Source organism: Mixophyes fleayi, chromosome 1, assembly GCF_038048845.1.
Source record: "Mixophyes fleayi isolate aMixFle1 chromosome 1, aMixFle1.hap1, whole genome shotgun sequence".
NCBI classification, from domain to species: Eukaryota; Metazoa; Chordata; class Amphibia; order Anura; family Limnodynastidae; genus Mixophyes; species Mixophyes fleayi.
Window position 1 is genome coordinate 171025045 of NC_134402.1, and position 12970 is coordinate 171038014.

The 12970-nt window shown below is 40.1% G+C and overlaps 1 protein-coding gene across 1 annotated transcript in view; it reads left to right on the forward strand.

The window, feature by feature from the left end:
- LOC142106658 (neuronal acetylcholine receptor subunit alpha-7-like) overlaps positions 1-12970 on the forward strand; it is a 202156-nt gene that overhangs the window by 29687 nt on the left and 159499 nt on the right. Inside the window, exon 2 of the mRNA XM_075189653.1 lies at positions 10676-10815. Coding sequence (XP_075045754.1) covers positions 10676-10815 — 140 coding nt within the window. The remainder of the gene's footprint in view (positions 1-10675; positions 10816-12970) is intronic.

Below are 12970 nucleotides of genomic sequence, written 5' to 3' on the forward strand. Positions count from 1 at the left end.
AGCGGAACATACCTCTCAACTGTCCTTATATTCAAACCAAATTATGACTAAGCAAGACAGTCACCCAAATTCGGGACTGCCCCACCAGATTCAGGACAGTTGGCAGACTGTCCTGCTCTCTCCTACCTGTTCTTGTCACTTTCACCACCTGTGGTTGCTGGTTTCGTTAGATCATTTGCTGCTTGTCTAGATCCTGGAATGTTGGAGGCCCTATTTGGAAAAAAAAATGGGTAAATGAAATGTAGAAACTCCAACCAGTTCTGGCATGAAATCAATAGCACCCACACTTAATAATTAGTCCTTCCTCCAGTCCCAACATTAAAATAATAGTACTCACACTTGATAAATAGATCTATTTCCCTCCAACCAGCCCTGACATAAAAGTAATATTATTCCCATTTAATAAATAAACCTATGCCCCTCTCTCCAAAAAGTCCCAGCAATAAATAGCATTTACGTTTAATATAATAATTTACCACAACCATCCCCAGCATTAAATAATTAATATTCACATTTAATAAAAAGCCCTCATCCCTAAACTCAGTCCCACATTCAATTAATAGCCCCAAAATACCCCAGCATTAAATTAAAAGTCCTGTCACCTCATCTTAAATTATAAAGCCCCACCAAAAAATTAAATTGCCCCACCATCATCCCACAAATAAAATAGCACCCAATAAATAATTAGCTCCCACCTAAACTCCACCATTCTATCAATAGTATACCTACCACCTAAATGCTGTTAAGACAGCCCCCTCCCTTCTCTAATATCACACAATATATAAGTCCCCCCAACTCCCTCACACATAGCAACATACACCCCTTTTCCCTCATACATTATAGCAGGCCCCCTTCCTATAGTTTAGTATGGGCAGCCCACGCTCCCTCCCTATAGTTTTGTATAACAGCCCGCGCTCCCTCCCTACAGTTTAGCATAGGCAGCACCCCCTATAGTTTAGTTTAGGCAGCCTTCCGTCTATAGTTTAGTATAGGCAGCCATCCCCCATAGTTTAGTATAGGCAGCCCCCCATAGTTTAGTATAGGCAGCCCCCCTATAGTTTTGTATAGGCAGTCCCCACCCCTGCTCACCCTTTAGCTGCTCTGGCCGGCGTAGCTCCTCACATCAGGCAAACAGGAAGTGATGTGATACTTCCTGTCTGCCGCATAGTACTCTGGGACCTCATACAGCAACAGGCAGCCTACCGATTGGCTGCCTGTTGCTGTCCACTGATCACCAATGTTTGTGATCGCCTCTGCACCCCCCCACACACAGCCCCCCTGCGCCAAACTCCACCCCCACCCATGGGCTCAATACGCCTACCCCCCACCCTCGGCCCCCCTGTGCCTACAACCCCCGCGTGGAAAAAAAAATAGAAAAAAAAATAAGGGCCTCCGGGTGGCCTCTTTAGGCCACTGGCGTACCCGGAGACTTTCAAGTAACGCCTATGCCCAATCCGCCCCTGCTGCTTTGTATTGTACATTGTATCTCCTCAAAGAAATAATCCTGCAATGTTGCTCTGACCTGAATTCCTATAGTTTTATTAATCCATTTCAGTAATATAGATAATATATCTAGATTAAAATGATCTGGGGTCCTTTACTGACTGACGACCAATTTTCCTTTTTCACAGATTTGTCCGATGTATACATAGAGGGCTCTGGTAACAGTTTAATGGGTATATTCATCATCCTTAGTAACAAAAGATTTGTTTATCTAGTCCATTAATTCTTTAAGTTGTCCATGTGGCTGGGCTGTATCTTTCATAACTCGGGGTGTACATTCTTCATAAAAAAGGTCTGACTAATCATTAGGTATTTTTTTTATCATATGCTCCACAATTCTATGATGTTTCCTGAAGGCTTTCTTTTCTCCTACATAAGGGTACTAAAAGAATGCAAGACAAAAATAACTAACTGAATTGAACTGTATTCAATTGTCAGCGAGTTGTTTTTTTTTACTGCGTTAAGTCATTTTATATGCTGTTTTATCTCGCACCTCTTTGGGGTGTGTTAAAAATAAAAAACCTCTGAAAAGTATTTGAAATCATGTAATAATGTTTATCACTAATGCCTAACTTGTGTTAGTTGATTTTCTTGTGAAAAAATAATGAAATAAAATAAACATAAAAAAAAGAAAATCACTTAATTATATTTATGTATGTTTTTGGTACAAATATGAATGTAGTAATGTGTTTTGACATGGTATAGATCAGGGGTGGATCTAGGTAACTGCTCTACCCGGGGTGATTTTAGGGGGGGCGATTTAGGCAGCGCCCCCTTTCTAATTTCTACGGCTGCTGACGGCTGCACAGTATGTGCAGGTCCGTTCAGCATTGGCAGTGTGCCGTCCCGCTGCTCTGATTGTGTTTAAAACACAATCAGAGCAGCGGGACAGCACACTGTCACTGCCAAACGGACCTGCACAGTGTGCAGCCGTCAGCAGCAAGCCCCTGCTAAGGGGGGGCTATCGCCCCGATCGCCCCCCCCCTCCCTGGATCCGCCACTGGTATAGATCATGGTTGTCCAACTGTAAATGTGGCCCAGCAGGAGTTTTGGTTGTGGCAAGGGGGCAGCGCTGAAAAAAAAAATCCTGCAAAAAAAAGAAAAGAAAAGAAAATAATTACCTTGCGGTCCCGTCACCTAGCGCTCCCGCTCCCTCCCTGGTCTCCTCCTCCGTGTGGCACTCGCAGTGAATGTCGTGGGTGACGTCATCACACCCGACATCCATTGCGTAGCGCAGCACAGAGGAGTCACCCGCGCGAACTATCAGCAGCAGTGAAAGATTATCCAGTATCTTATTGTTGTTACTCTGAATTTGGACTTTCTGCACCATGCAATAATGAACTAACTGTGTTCTCTGTATGTATCTAATATAAGTATTAAAAGATAATTGTATTTTTAATATTTTAAACCATTTTAAATGTGCAGTGCTGAGTAGGGTGAAAATATCACCCACTGTTACCCTCATCGGAGGCTGCTCCATGAGCCATTTTTCCCGCCACCCTATCTTTAAATCTCTGTAGATTTCTATTAGTCCTCCTGATGCTACCTATATCGGTGACCATTTCAAAATGGTCAATAAAAAAAATTATTCATGGGTGCAGAAATTAATTCCCCGAACCCCACTAAGGGGCAGATGCAGGTAAGTTAAATTTTAGCTGGTAATGGGACTACTGCTTTAATCATGATTCTGCAACAGGTTTCCTAACTCTTACTAACTTCATTTCCAAGTAAGTTTAATATGTTAACTATGTTTTCTATGGTTTTTTCGATGATTAGCTATCGTTAGTGTTAGTGTATTTTATGTGCGGCCCAAACCAACTCGTCGTCTTCCAATGTTGCCCAGAGAAGCTAAAAGGTTGGACACCCCTGGTATAGATGATTCTATGGTAAAAAAATAGTTCAATTAAAAAATATGCTAAAGAAAGTACTGTAATGTAGATATTATCAATGTGTAATGCAATCTAATGTATGGAAATTTATGCAAAGGCTTTTTTTGCACTATACATGCTCGCGTTAAACCTCAGCTAATAACTCGCAAACACAATGTTTAACGCGCGGGGGCAGCGTTCTCTCTTTTTCAATTGAATTCCCGAGTTTCCCCGCTGGGCTAACTCAAAATGGTCACTATTGCCGTCAAGAACCCGCAGGAGATTTTTTTTTTTTAATGCTGAGGGGAAAAAAAAACTTGCTGACAATTGAATAACCCCAAATATGTCTAAAAAAAATCCATGACAGCACAATAACTAGTGGGGTCACCTTGGCTCTCTGCTTTTTTTGCCTCTTTAGGGCGGGCTCTGGGTCCATGGAATTTGCTGCTTGTTTCAAATTTTTCACCTTTTAACACCATCTGTGTATGGCACTTCCTGATGACTCAGGGTGAAGCTTCAGTGCAGCCTCAGCTAACAAGCAGGAAGAAATGCCCACGTTTCTCTCCAATCAGCTTGATTTTGGAACACAGGTACTCCTCACTTAACGACCTAGTTCCGTTCCTACGACTAGGTCGTTAAGCTAAATGGTCGCTAAGTGAGTACATTACTGTAATATGCACCTACATGTATTGTAATCATTTTTATTGATTCTGAATAAAGAAATAGACTAAAGAAAACTGTATTTTTGATAAGTTTGCTTTACTTTGCATAACACTGCATAACAGAAAATAAACATGTGTACAGTAAAGCTCTACAAACAGCAGCAATTATAACAATCAGGGCCCAGGGAGAACCTGGTCGCAACTCCGAGTGGTCATTAAATGGGTAGGTTGGTAAGTGAGGAGTACCTGTAAACAATAAAAATCTGCTGCAATAAGACTTCAGCAGGCACTTTTCTAGACAAATTGTGGTAAAAGTTATAAATGTTTACATTAGCAAAAATTACAACCAGTGTAAAATTTTATTAATAACAAAACACATTGTAGCATTTTATAACAAATTGTGATTTATTTATTTTTGTTTTAAAGCTGAAAAAACTGAAGATTTCTAAGAATTTGTACTTTACACTGTACTATTATTTCACTTGCACATATCTGCAAATACTATGAACAGAGCCCAGAGAGGAAGAGCCTCCCAGAGCATTGGTACTGGTACAGGCAGGATTAGGACTGTTATAGGTGGGTGGCTTCTCTCCTGGGTGTCAGCTTATAATTGCAAGCTGAAGTGCAGGAAACATAAATTTATTGTACCTTCATCTACATACTAGCAGTATATATTACCATGTGTTTTATTTGCATTGTTACGTTTTATTTTGGATTTCTTTTCATAATGTATTTTCAAAAAGTAAATTGATTTTCAAAGTTTTTCTTGAAATATCATATGTGGGAAACTCTTAACTTGGTGCCAGTGTTACTATTACCATTTGGGTTTATACACATCCATATTGTATATGCACATCCACATTGGTGAGCATTTATATTGTATATATAAAAAAATACAATATTAGGACATCACACAAAAATAATCAAATTACAGCTTGTCCTAATATGATCCCTGCCGCCAATTAGTTTTGGTTTTATTTGCAAACAATATTTGATGATTAGTACACTCCTTATATTAATAAAGCATTACAAGATGAATTATAACAATTGTCCACAGAGTAGCCTTAGTCAAATCCCGGGCCTTATGTTCTGCACAGGCCACTGATTTAGATGTCTACCTTTTGTATTTCCTCTACCACTTTGGCTTGTGTTTCATGATTGCCACATCTTCTTTAACCTATATTGTGTTATGTACAGACATCCCTTCAGTTACTTGGCCTTTCCAGTTTCCCATCAGTTAACTCATCCAAGAACTTTTTTTTGTCCTGTTATTCAGACCATGTAATATACATATTACCTTGACCTTAAATATGTGCAGTCAAAGTGAAAATAATAATATATTATTATTTAAACTGGACCCAATGTCATTAATAATTATTTTGTTTAAAATTAATTAGATTGAATACCTTAGTTTAGCAACTTCCAACATTGACATGTTCAGCTATGAATCATGAAGCTATATATGAACCATCTTTAGAACAAGAGACTGAGTTGCTGTGACATTGTTGGCCCTACCACTGTGTTTGAGTTAATCAATTATTTTATTTCTAAAAAGCAAATTCATTGCATAGTTGCCTATTCTCCCATACTCCCGGGAGAGTAGGGCAACCTCCTGGATCCCGGCCACTGTTTTTAGCTAATTGGTGGGGCTTATGATGCGATTCACACGTGATCGTGGCCCCACCCCCTGTCGTTATAGGCTATAATTGATCATGTGAGTTTAGGGGGCAAGGCCAAACAACGTGATTCTCCCACCCCTGCCCCCACATGCCCACCTCCCCCTGGATGCCGACTTGCCATACTTACTATAGGTTATTACATTTTGACAGCACACAATATCACATAGTGGTATCAAGGGCAAGACATAAAATGGTATTACAGAGCAGAAAATATGATCGTCACATGGTCAAAAATTAATTAGCTTAATTAAAACTATCATTATCCTTTCCTGTATAAGAACAGTTTTTGAATTTCCAGACATGATTTTATTAGTCTGGTGATAGTATATTTGCTATTTTTTCTTTAGCTTAACAGACAGATACACTATAAGCTAAAGCACTTTGAAGGCAAAAACACACATATAAAGTACGTTATTTACCATACTGCATGCAATAAAAACAGATGTGTTCTTAAAATCTCCATTGTTAACTGGCAGAGTAGTCACTCTTTGAGATTGAGGGACCTATTAATTAACATTCCCCCATCGCAATGATAAGTATTACTGCTTATGGCGGGGATGTAAAAAATCACCTATCGATTACACTTATCAAAATATATTTACAAGGCATCTGAGCCTTCCTGGTCCGGAGCAGCAAGAGTTAATTTATTACTTCAGTGGTCTAGTCTCCTTCATCCCTTACTCATACTTGCCAACTCTCCCGGACTCCTGGGAGAGTGTGGCAATCTCCCTGATCTGCCCACCGGGATCTACGATTTTCGGGGCCCCGCCCCCTACATGCCCACCTCTCCCTGGCAGCTCCCGGAAGAACAATTTTAAATGGTGGCAAGTATGCCCTTACTTGTGGACGAACCTGTGCAGTGCAACTGAAAACTGAGTTTGGGCTTTCTGGTCCACTAGTTAAAAACCTAAATTATTGTTATTACCACTCACTACAATGCTATATATATATATATATATATATATATATATATATATATAGTGACAAAGTGAATGGTTTGCCACAGACCTCTAAGAGAGGAGTTCAACTCACAGACTACAGGTAAAAGCTGCAGGGTTACTTCCTGAGGGGAGAAGGCCTGTAAAATATTTAAACTTGTATTGTGCAGGATGACAGATACAGACAGTGGCCGGTTTCTAGACAGGAGGGCTATGTTTAGCCAGTGCTGGGTTGCCTCTTGTATCCTGACAGAAGTGCTGATGTGAATGAACCTTGAATTCACAAAGATGAAAATTGTGAAGCGGTCTGGTGGCCTGTGGTTAGTGCGAATAAGAATGGTGAAAGCGGTTATCTTTGCCATCTGCTGTTCTCCAGGGCAAACTTAGAAGATATGAGGCAGGTTGTTCTATCTAACACTATAACACATATATGCAGGTGTTATGATATAACAGTTGAGTCATTGGATGAATAGAGCATTCTTTAATTTCACAAACGCAATTGTGGAGGTAATTAGGTGTCCATGATTTCACTGCCTACTTGTAGAGAGAGGGGCCTGACAAAGCATGTGCTAGTTACCACAGAGCAAGTCCAGATAGCAGCTAAATGAGCATAACGAGACGCTTGTAAAAGATCGCTGGCACAGCACCCCTAGGACGCAGCACCCCAGGCTGCAGCCTGATCAGTCTACTGGTTGATCAGGCCCAGTACATCACAACAAAACATCATCATCATTTATTTATATAGCACCACTAATTCCACAGCGCTGTATAGAGAAGTCATTCACATCAGTCCCTGACCCATTGGAGCTTACAGTCTAAATTCCCTAACACACAAACACAGACAGAGACTAGGGCAATTTGCTAGCCACCAATTAACCTGTCAGTATATTTCATCTCCACACATAGACTAACAGGAAATTAGGTAAGGTCAATCTTTTGCCCTTAGCTGGAGTGTTCCAAGACAGCCCATGTGCACCTTTTCCCCAGATAATTGTCATAAGAACTGTTCAAATGTCTGCAATCTCTTTGTGAGCCTAGTAGCAGCATTATGGAAAATATACAGACATTTAGGCAGTTGTTTCCTCTTTAAGAGGTTAATCCTCCCTACTAGTGAAAGTCGCAATAGGCCATATTTAATAGCAGTTTGATATTATGTTTCCACCTCCGGGTACATTTCTCAAAAAAATTACCCATATCTCTGTCAGTCACAATACCCAACTATGTTAGTTTTGGTACCCATCTATGTGTAGAGGGCTGGTGGCCTGTGGTTAGTGCGAATAAGAATGGTGAAAGCGGTTATCTTTGCCATCTGCTGTTCTCCAGGGCAAACTTAGAAGATATGAGGCAGGTTGTTCTATCTAACACTATAACACATATATGCAGGTGTTATGATATAACAGTTGAGTCATTGGATGAATAGAGCATTCTTTAAATACCCTTGTTTAGGTGTTGTAAGTAACTGAGTGAGCATTGGCACTGACACTCCAGGCCGAATTAAGGGAATGGAGGCCCCTGGGCTAAGGGGGCCTCCATTCCCCCCATGAGGCCCCCCCCCATGACCCCATGATCCGAGCTGCCCTCGCCCCCCGTGATCCAAGCTGCCCGCGCCCCCCCCCCCCCCCCCGGGCACTTACCTCCTTCTTCGGTGCGCTGTACGCTCTTTACTGAGGAGATCTCGTGAGAGTGAGACTCACGAGATCTCCTCAGTAAGGAGACTACAGCGCGCTGGAAAAGGACCACAGTGAAAGTGCTCAGCAGCACTGACCCCGACCGATCAATACTACTGCTGAGCACTTTCAAGGGACCCCTGGATGCCATAGGCCCCTGGGCTGTAGCCCAGTTACCCCTATGGTTAATCCGGCCCTGCTGGCACTGCTGCACAGATGCGTACTAAATGTAACACTATTCCCCAATCTGTAGTAGTGTTCCCTTTCTTTACAAACTAAAATAGTGCTACAGTGCTTTGTAGAATTACATTTACAGATGGTGTTTTTCACTAATTCTCTAGATGTGTCTGTGAAATCTGTAAATTAGGAGCATTGTATGTAGATATGCTCTGAATAAAATGGGGTTCAATTTTCTAAAATTACATGAACACTATACAAAGCAAAACTAAAACTGCCCCCACAAGCAGCAGTTTCAACATCCAATTAAGTTGCTTAATCCCTTGCTGACTTCCTGCTGTATATATACAGTGGGCAGACCTGTCCAGCAAACAATGGCAGTTGTATTCTGCCATTAAGCCCAGACCCCTCTTTCCATGACAGCCATAAAAACTGGTGGCAAGGCCAGGAACCATACAAATTACACACAAGCATGTGTGTGAGGACATATGATGTCACTGGCTAGTGGGATTTCTATCTAGTAAATGCATGGGGCAATCAGATCTTAAATGCAAAAGTCATGCTAACATACCCATGCAAAATGGATCTGATGGTAATTGCTGTATTAGTTACTATTAGATCCAATTTGCATTTGATTTATTAGTGTTGAATTTAGAGCAGACCTATTATAGTCTAAAGTGGCTTCTCGAAGTCTGGCTTGTGAAAAATGGTGTGGGCAGCAAATAATTGAAAAAACAATCATAAGATTTCTGCTGGCTCTATAATGACCTTAAAAAAGTAAATGTTTTCTGTTTTCCCATAAGCAAGATATCTAGGTGATAACATTTTGGGATATATTTCTAGGGTTGCAGTTATTGCCAGTAACTATGGGGAGAAATCAGAAAAAATATATTTTAAAAAGTGTGTAGAACTAAGAGGAGTGATTACTAAAGAGATTACACATTTTATGTCCTCTGTTCTGTTTGTAAAGTGCATTATGTACACATCAAGCATCCAGGGGATAAGCTAAAATGTAATTTAATGATAGAGAAATTATCTGATGTAAAATTATTATCTGAGGTTTTAAGGAAAGCAGTGCCATTTTATGTGGAAATATCATATCCACTATGTATATATTCTATAGATTCAGTACTGTATGTATGTATGTATGTATGTATGTATGTATGTATGTATGTACAGCTGTATTTGTTCTCCACAATTTGTTCTCTGTTAATATTACAGAACCTTTGTTTTTTATTCTGAATGTAATAGTGTATATTCATTTAAATCAGAAAATTAAAATAAATGGTATTAACAAAAGGATTTACTCTCTTTACTTAATATTTGGTAGCACAGACTGTGCTCAAAATAACTGCAATCAACAGCTACCTATAGCCATGGAGGAAACTGCAAACTGCTCCAGTTCTCCCAGATGTGAAGGTGCTTTGTCCCAACTGCTGTTTCCAGATCTCTCCACAGGTGTTCTATGGGATTTACATCTGGGGGTAAATGTATCAAGCTAAGAGTTTTCCGGCAGGTTTGAAAAGTGGAGATGTCGCCTATAGCAACCAATCAGATTCTAGCTGTCATTTTGTAGAATGTACTAAATAAATGATAGCTAGAATCTGATTGGTTTTTCAAACCCGCTGAAAAACTCTCAGCTTGATACATTTACCCCCTGGACTCTTTGCTGGCCACTTCAGAGCAGACTACTGTCTTACCTTGAACCATTCTTGGGTGATTTTTTAAGTGTGTTTGTGGTCCTTGTCCTGTTGGAATACGCCTGACTTTTGATGGAGACCCACCTTTGTGACAGAGGGTTCAACATTGCGCTCCAAAATGGCCTGGTAATCTCCAGATTTCATGAAGCCATGCCCACGTTCAAAACACCCAGTGCTAAATGCAGCACATGTATGACTATAGTGAAGGTGTTATTTTCTTTGAAGGCTTCATTTTAGAGCTTAAGCATTTTTATCTTCTCTTCTATTAGCAAAGTGCATTATGTTCACATAAAGCATCCAGGGGATAAACTAAAATGTAATTTAATGATACCAGAGAGATTATAATCTGAGGTACTGAGAAAAGCAGTACATTTTAATGTAGATTTGACAGATCCATATATATATATAACTTATTTATTTTTTCAAATCCCCAAATATGTATTAAGTGTCGTAACCAAAGAATTCTCTTGTTTATTGAAAGGTTCCCAGCAGGGTGAATACCAAAGGAAGCTTTACAGAGATCTTCTAAGGAATTACAATCGCCTTGAAAGACCTGTGGTGAATGACTCCCAACCCTTACTTGTAGAGCTACAACTTTCCCTTCTTCAAATAATTGATGTGGTAAGTCAATCTTGATTTAACAAAATCCAAATCTGGAGAATTTACTGTCCTTCTGCTTCCTGTGTGAGACATTTTCATTAGTTGCTTGTACATAGGGGTTTCTTTACAAAACTGGATTTAATTTATTTTTAAAAAAAAGTTAAACAATAGGCCTTACTTACAAAGTATGCTTAATGCGCAATGCAATACACCGTAGTGTGCTTCAATGGTCCACACAGAGCACATCCAGGACTTTTAACTGAATAAAGTTTTTAGTTTTTGTCTTAAATTAATCATACGAGTGAGGGGACACCTGAACTGTGTTTATTAAATCTGTCACTTTTGTGTGAAATTTGTATTAAATTGCTCTTTTGCCCTTTTCTGCTGAAAGCCTAATGGGAGCCATTCAGTGGAGAAGTCACCATGTACAGTGCCATGCACAATACAAAAAAAAAAAAAAAAGGTCTGCCGTTCAGATCTTTTACAAGTCCCAGGAGCTAAACAGTTGGGACTGGTTTCCATTAGAAAAGGCATCCCCATGCTATTAGTGCTTCTATGGACAAGAAAATGAGGAGGGCAAAAAATAGCAAAGATGCTACCTTCTTCAAGTGAAAAAATATATATATATATTTTTTTTTTTACATACAGATAGCTCATTCTCCAGTAGCTAAAATGGAGAGGATGAATAAAGAAAGCATACTAGTAAAAGTTTATTACTGTAAATAAACTAAATACAGGAAACTAGGGCTACAGTGGTCACAAACCCGCCAAAATTGGACAGTTAAAGATTGGAAAAACTCTGCCTGGTCTGACAAATCTCAACTTCTGCTGTGACATGCAGAGGGTAGGGTCATAATTTGGTGTAAACAACATGAATCCATGGATCCATCTTGCCTTGTGTCAATGGTGCAGGCTAGTGGCGGTTGTGTAAGGGTATGGGGATTCAGGCCCCTTAATACCAATTGAGCCTTAATTAAATGCCACAGCCTTTTTGAGTGTTGTTGCTTACTACGTGCGTCCTTCATGGCCACAGTCTACCCATCTTCTAATGGCTACTTCCTGCAGGATAATGCACCATATCACAAATCACACATTATCTCAAGCTGATTCCACAAACATGACAATTAGCTCAGTATACTCCAAAGGCCTCCATAGTGCCCAGATCTCAATCCAAAAGAGCACTATTGAGATGTGGTGGAATGGGAGATTTGCAGCATGAATGTGCAGCTGACAGATCTGCATCAACAGCGTGATGCGATCATGTCAATGGAATCTTTCCAGCACATTATTGAAACCATGCTACAAATAATTGTGTCTGTTTGGGGGCAAATTATAGTCCTACCCAGGAATGGTATGTGTATCTCTGGGGGTGTATCTGGCTGACAATGGGAGTTCCACTGTGAAATGAATGACTAGCAATGAGTATTTCTCTATGCAGAATATGGCTGGCATCTGTGATTTAACTGTTCATGCATGGCTGGCAATGGTGGTGCCTCTGTGGAATATATAGATGGAAATGAGGTTTATCTATGGGCAGTGTTTGACAATGCAGGTTCTCTTTGCAATATTTGGCTAGTAATTTGGTCTTTGCAATATGTGATTGTCTGTGGCAGGTTATTAGTTTGCAATTAATGGCTGCTAATGGTTGCTAACTGACTTATTTCTGTGTAACATTCCTGAGTGGCAATTGTATCTTTGGTGATTGTGCAAACAGTGCAAAAGTTAATATCTCTGAATAAATATGAGAGTTCTGTTCAGATTACTGTCCTGTTTTAGATTCCATAGGCCAATATATATTACATCTTAGGCTGAGGCTGCATTACACCGTGAGCAATGTTAGAGGCAGGGGGCTAAGGGAGTCCACATATTTTGCACTGATACCCAGAATTCACAACTTCCTACAATGACCCCCTGTACTTACTGTATCTAAAATCAGAGACCATTGGTGAAAGAAAAATCAGTATGTATAATGCCCCTTCTAAGGTACAATAGCATTACAGGGGACAGTAATGCAATGGTAACATAAGATGACTTTATCTATTGATACATTTGACATTAGTATTCATATATTCCGCCCTACTATGGGTGAAGAAGTCCACTCCCTCATTCTTTCCTCTCCACCATCTCCCTGCAACCTGGATCCCATCCCCTCTCACCTTCTTCACTCCCTCTCCCC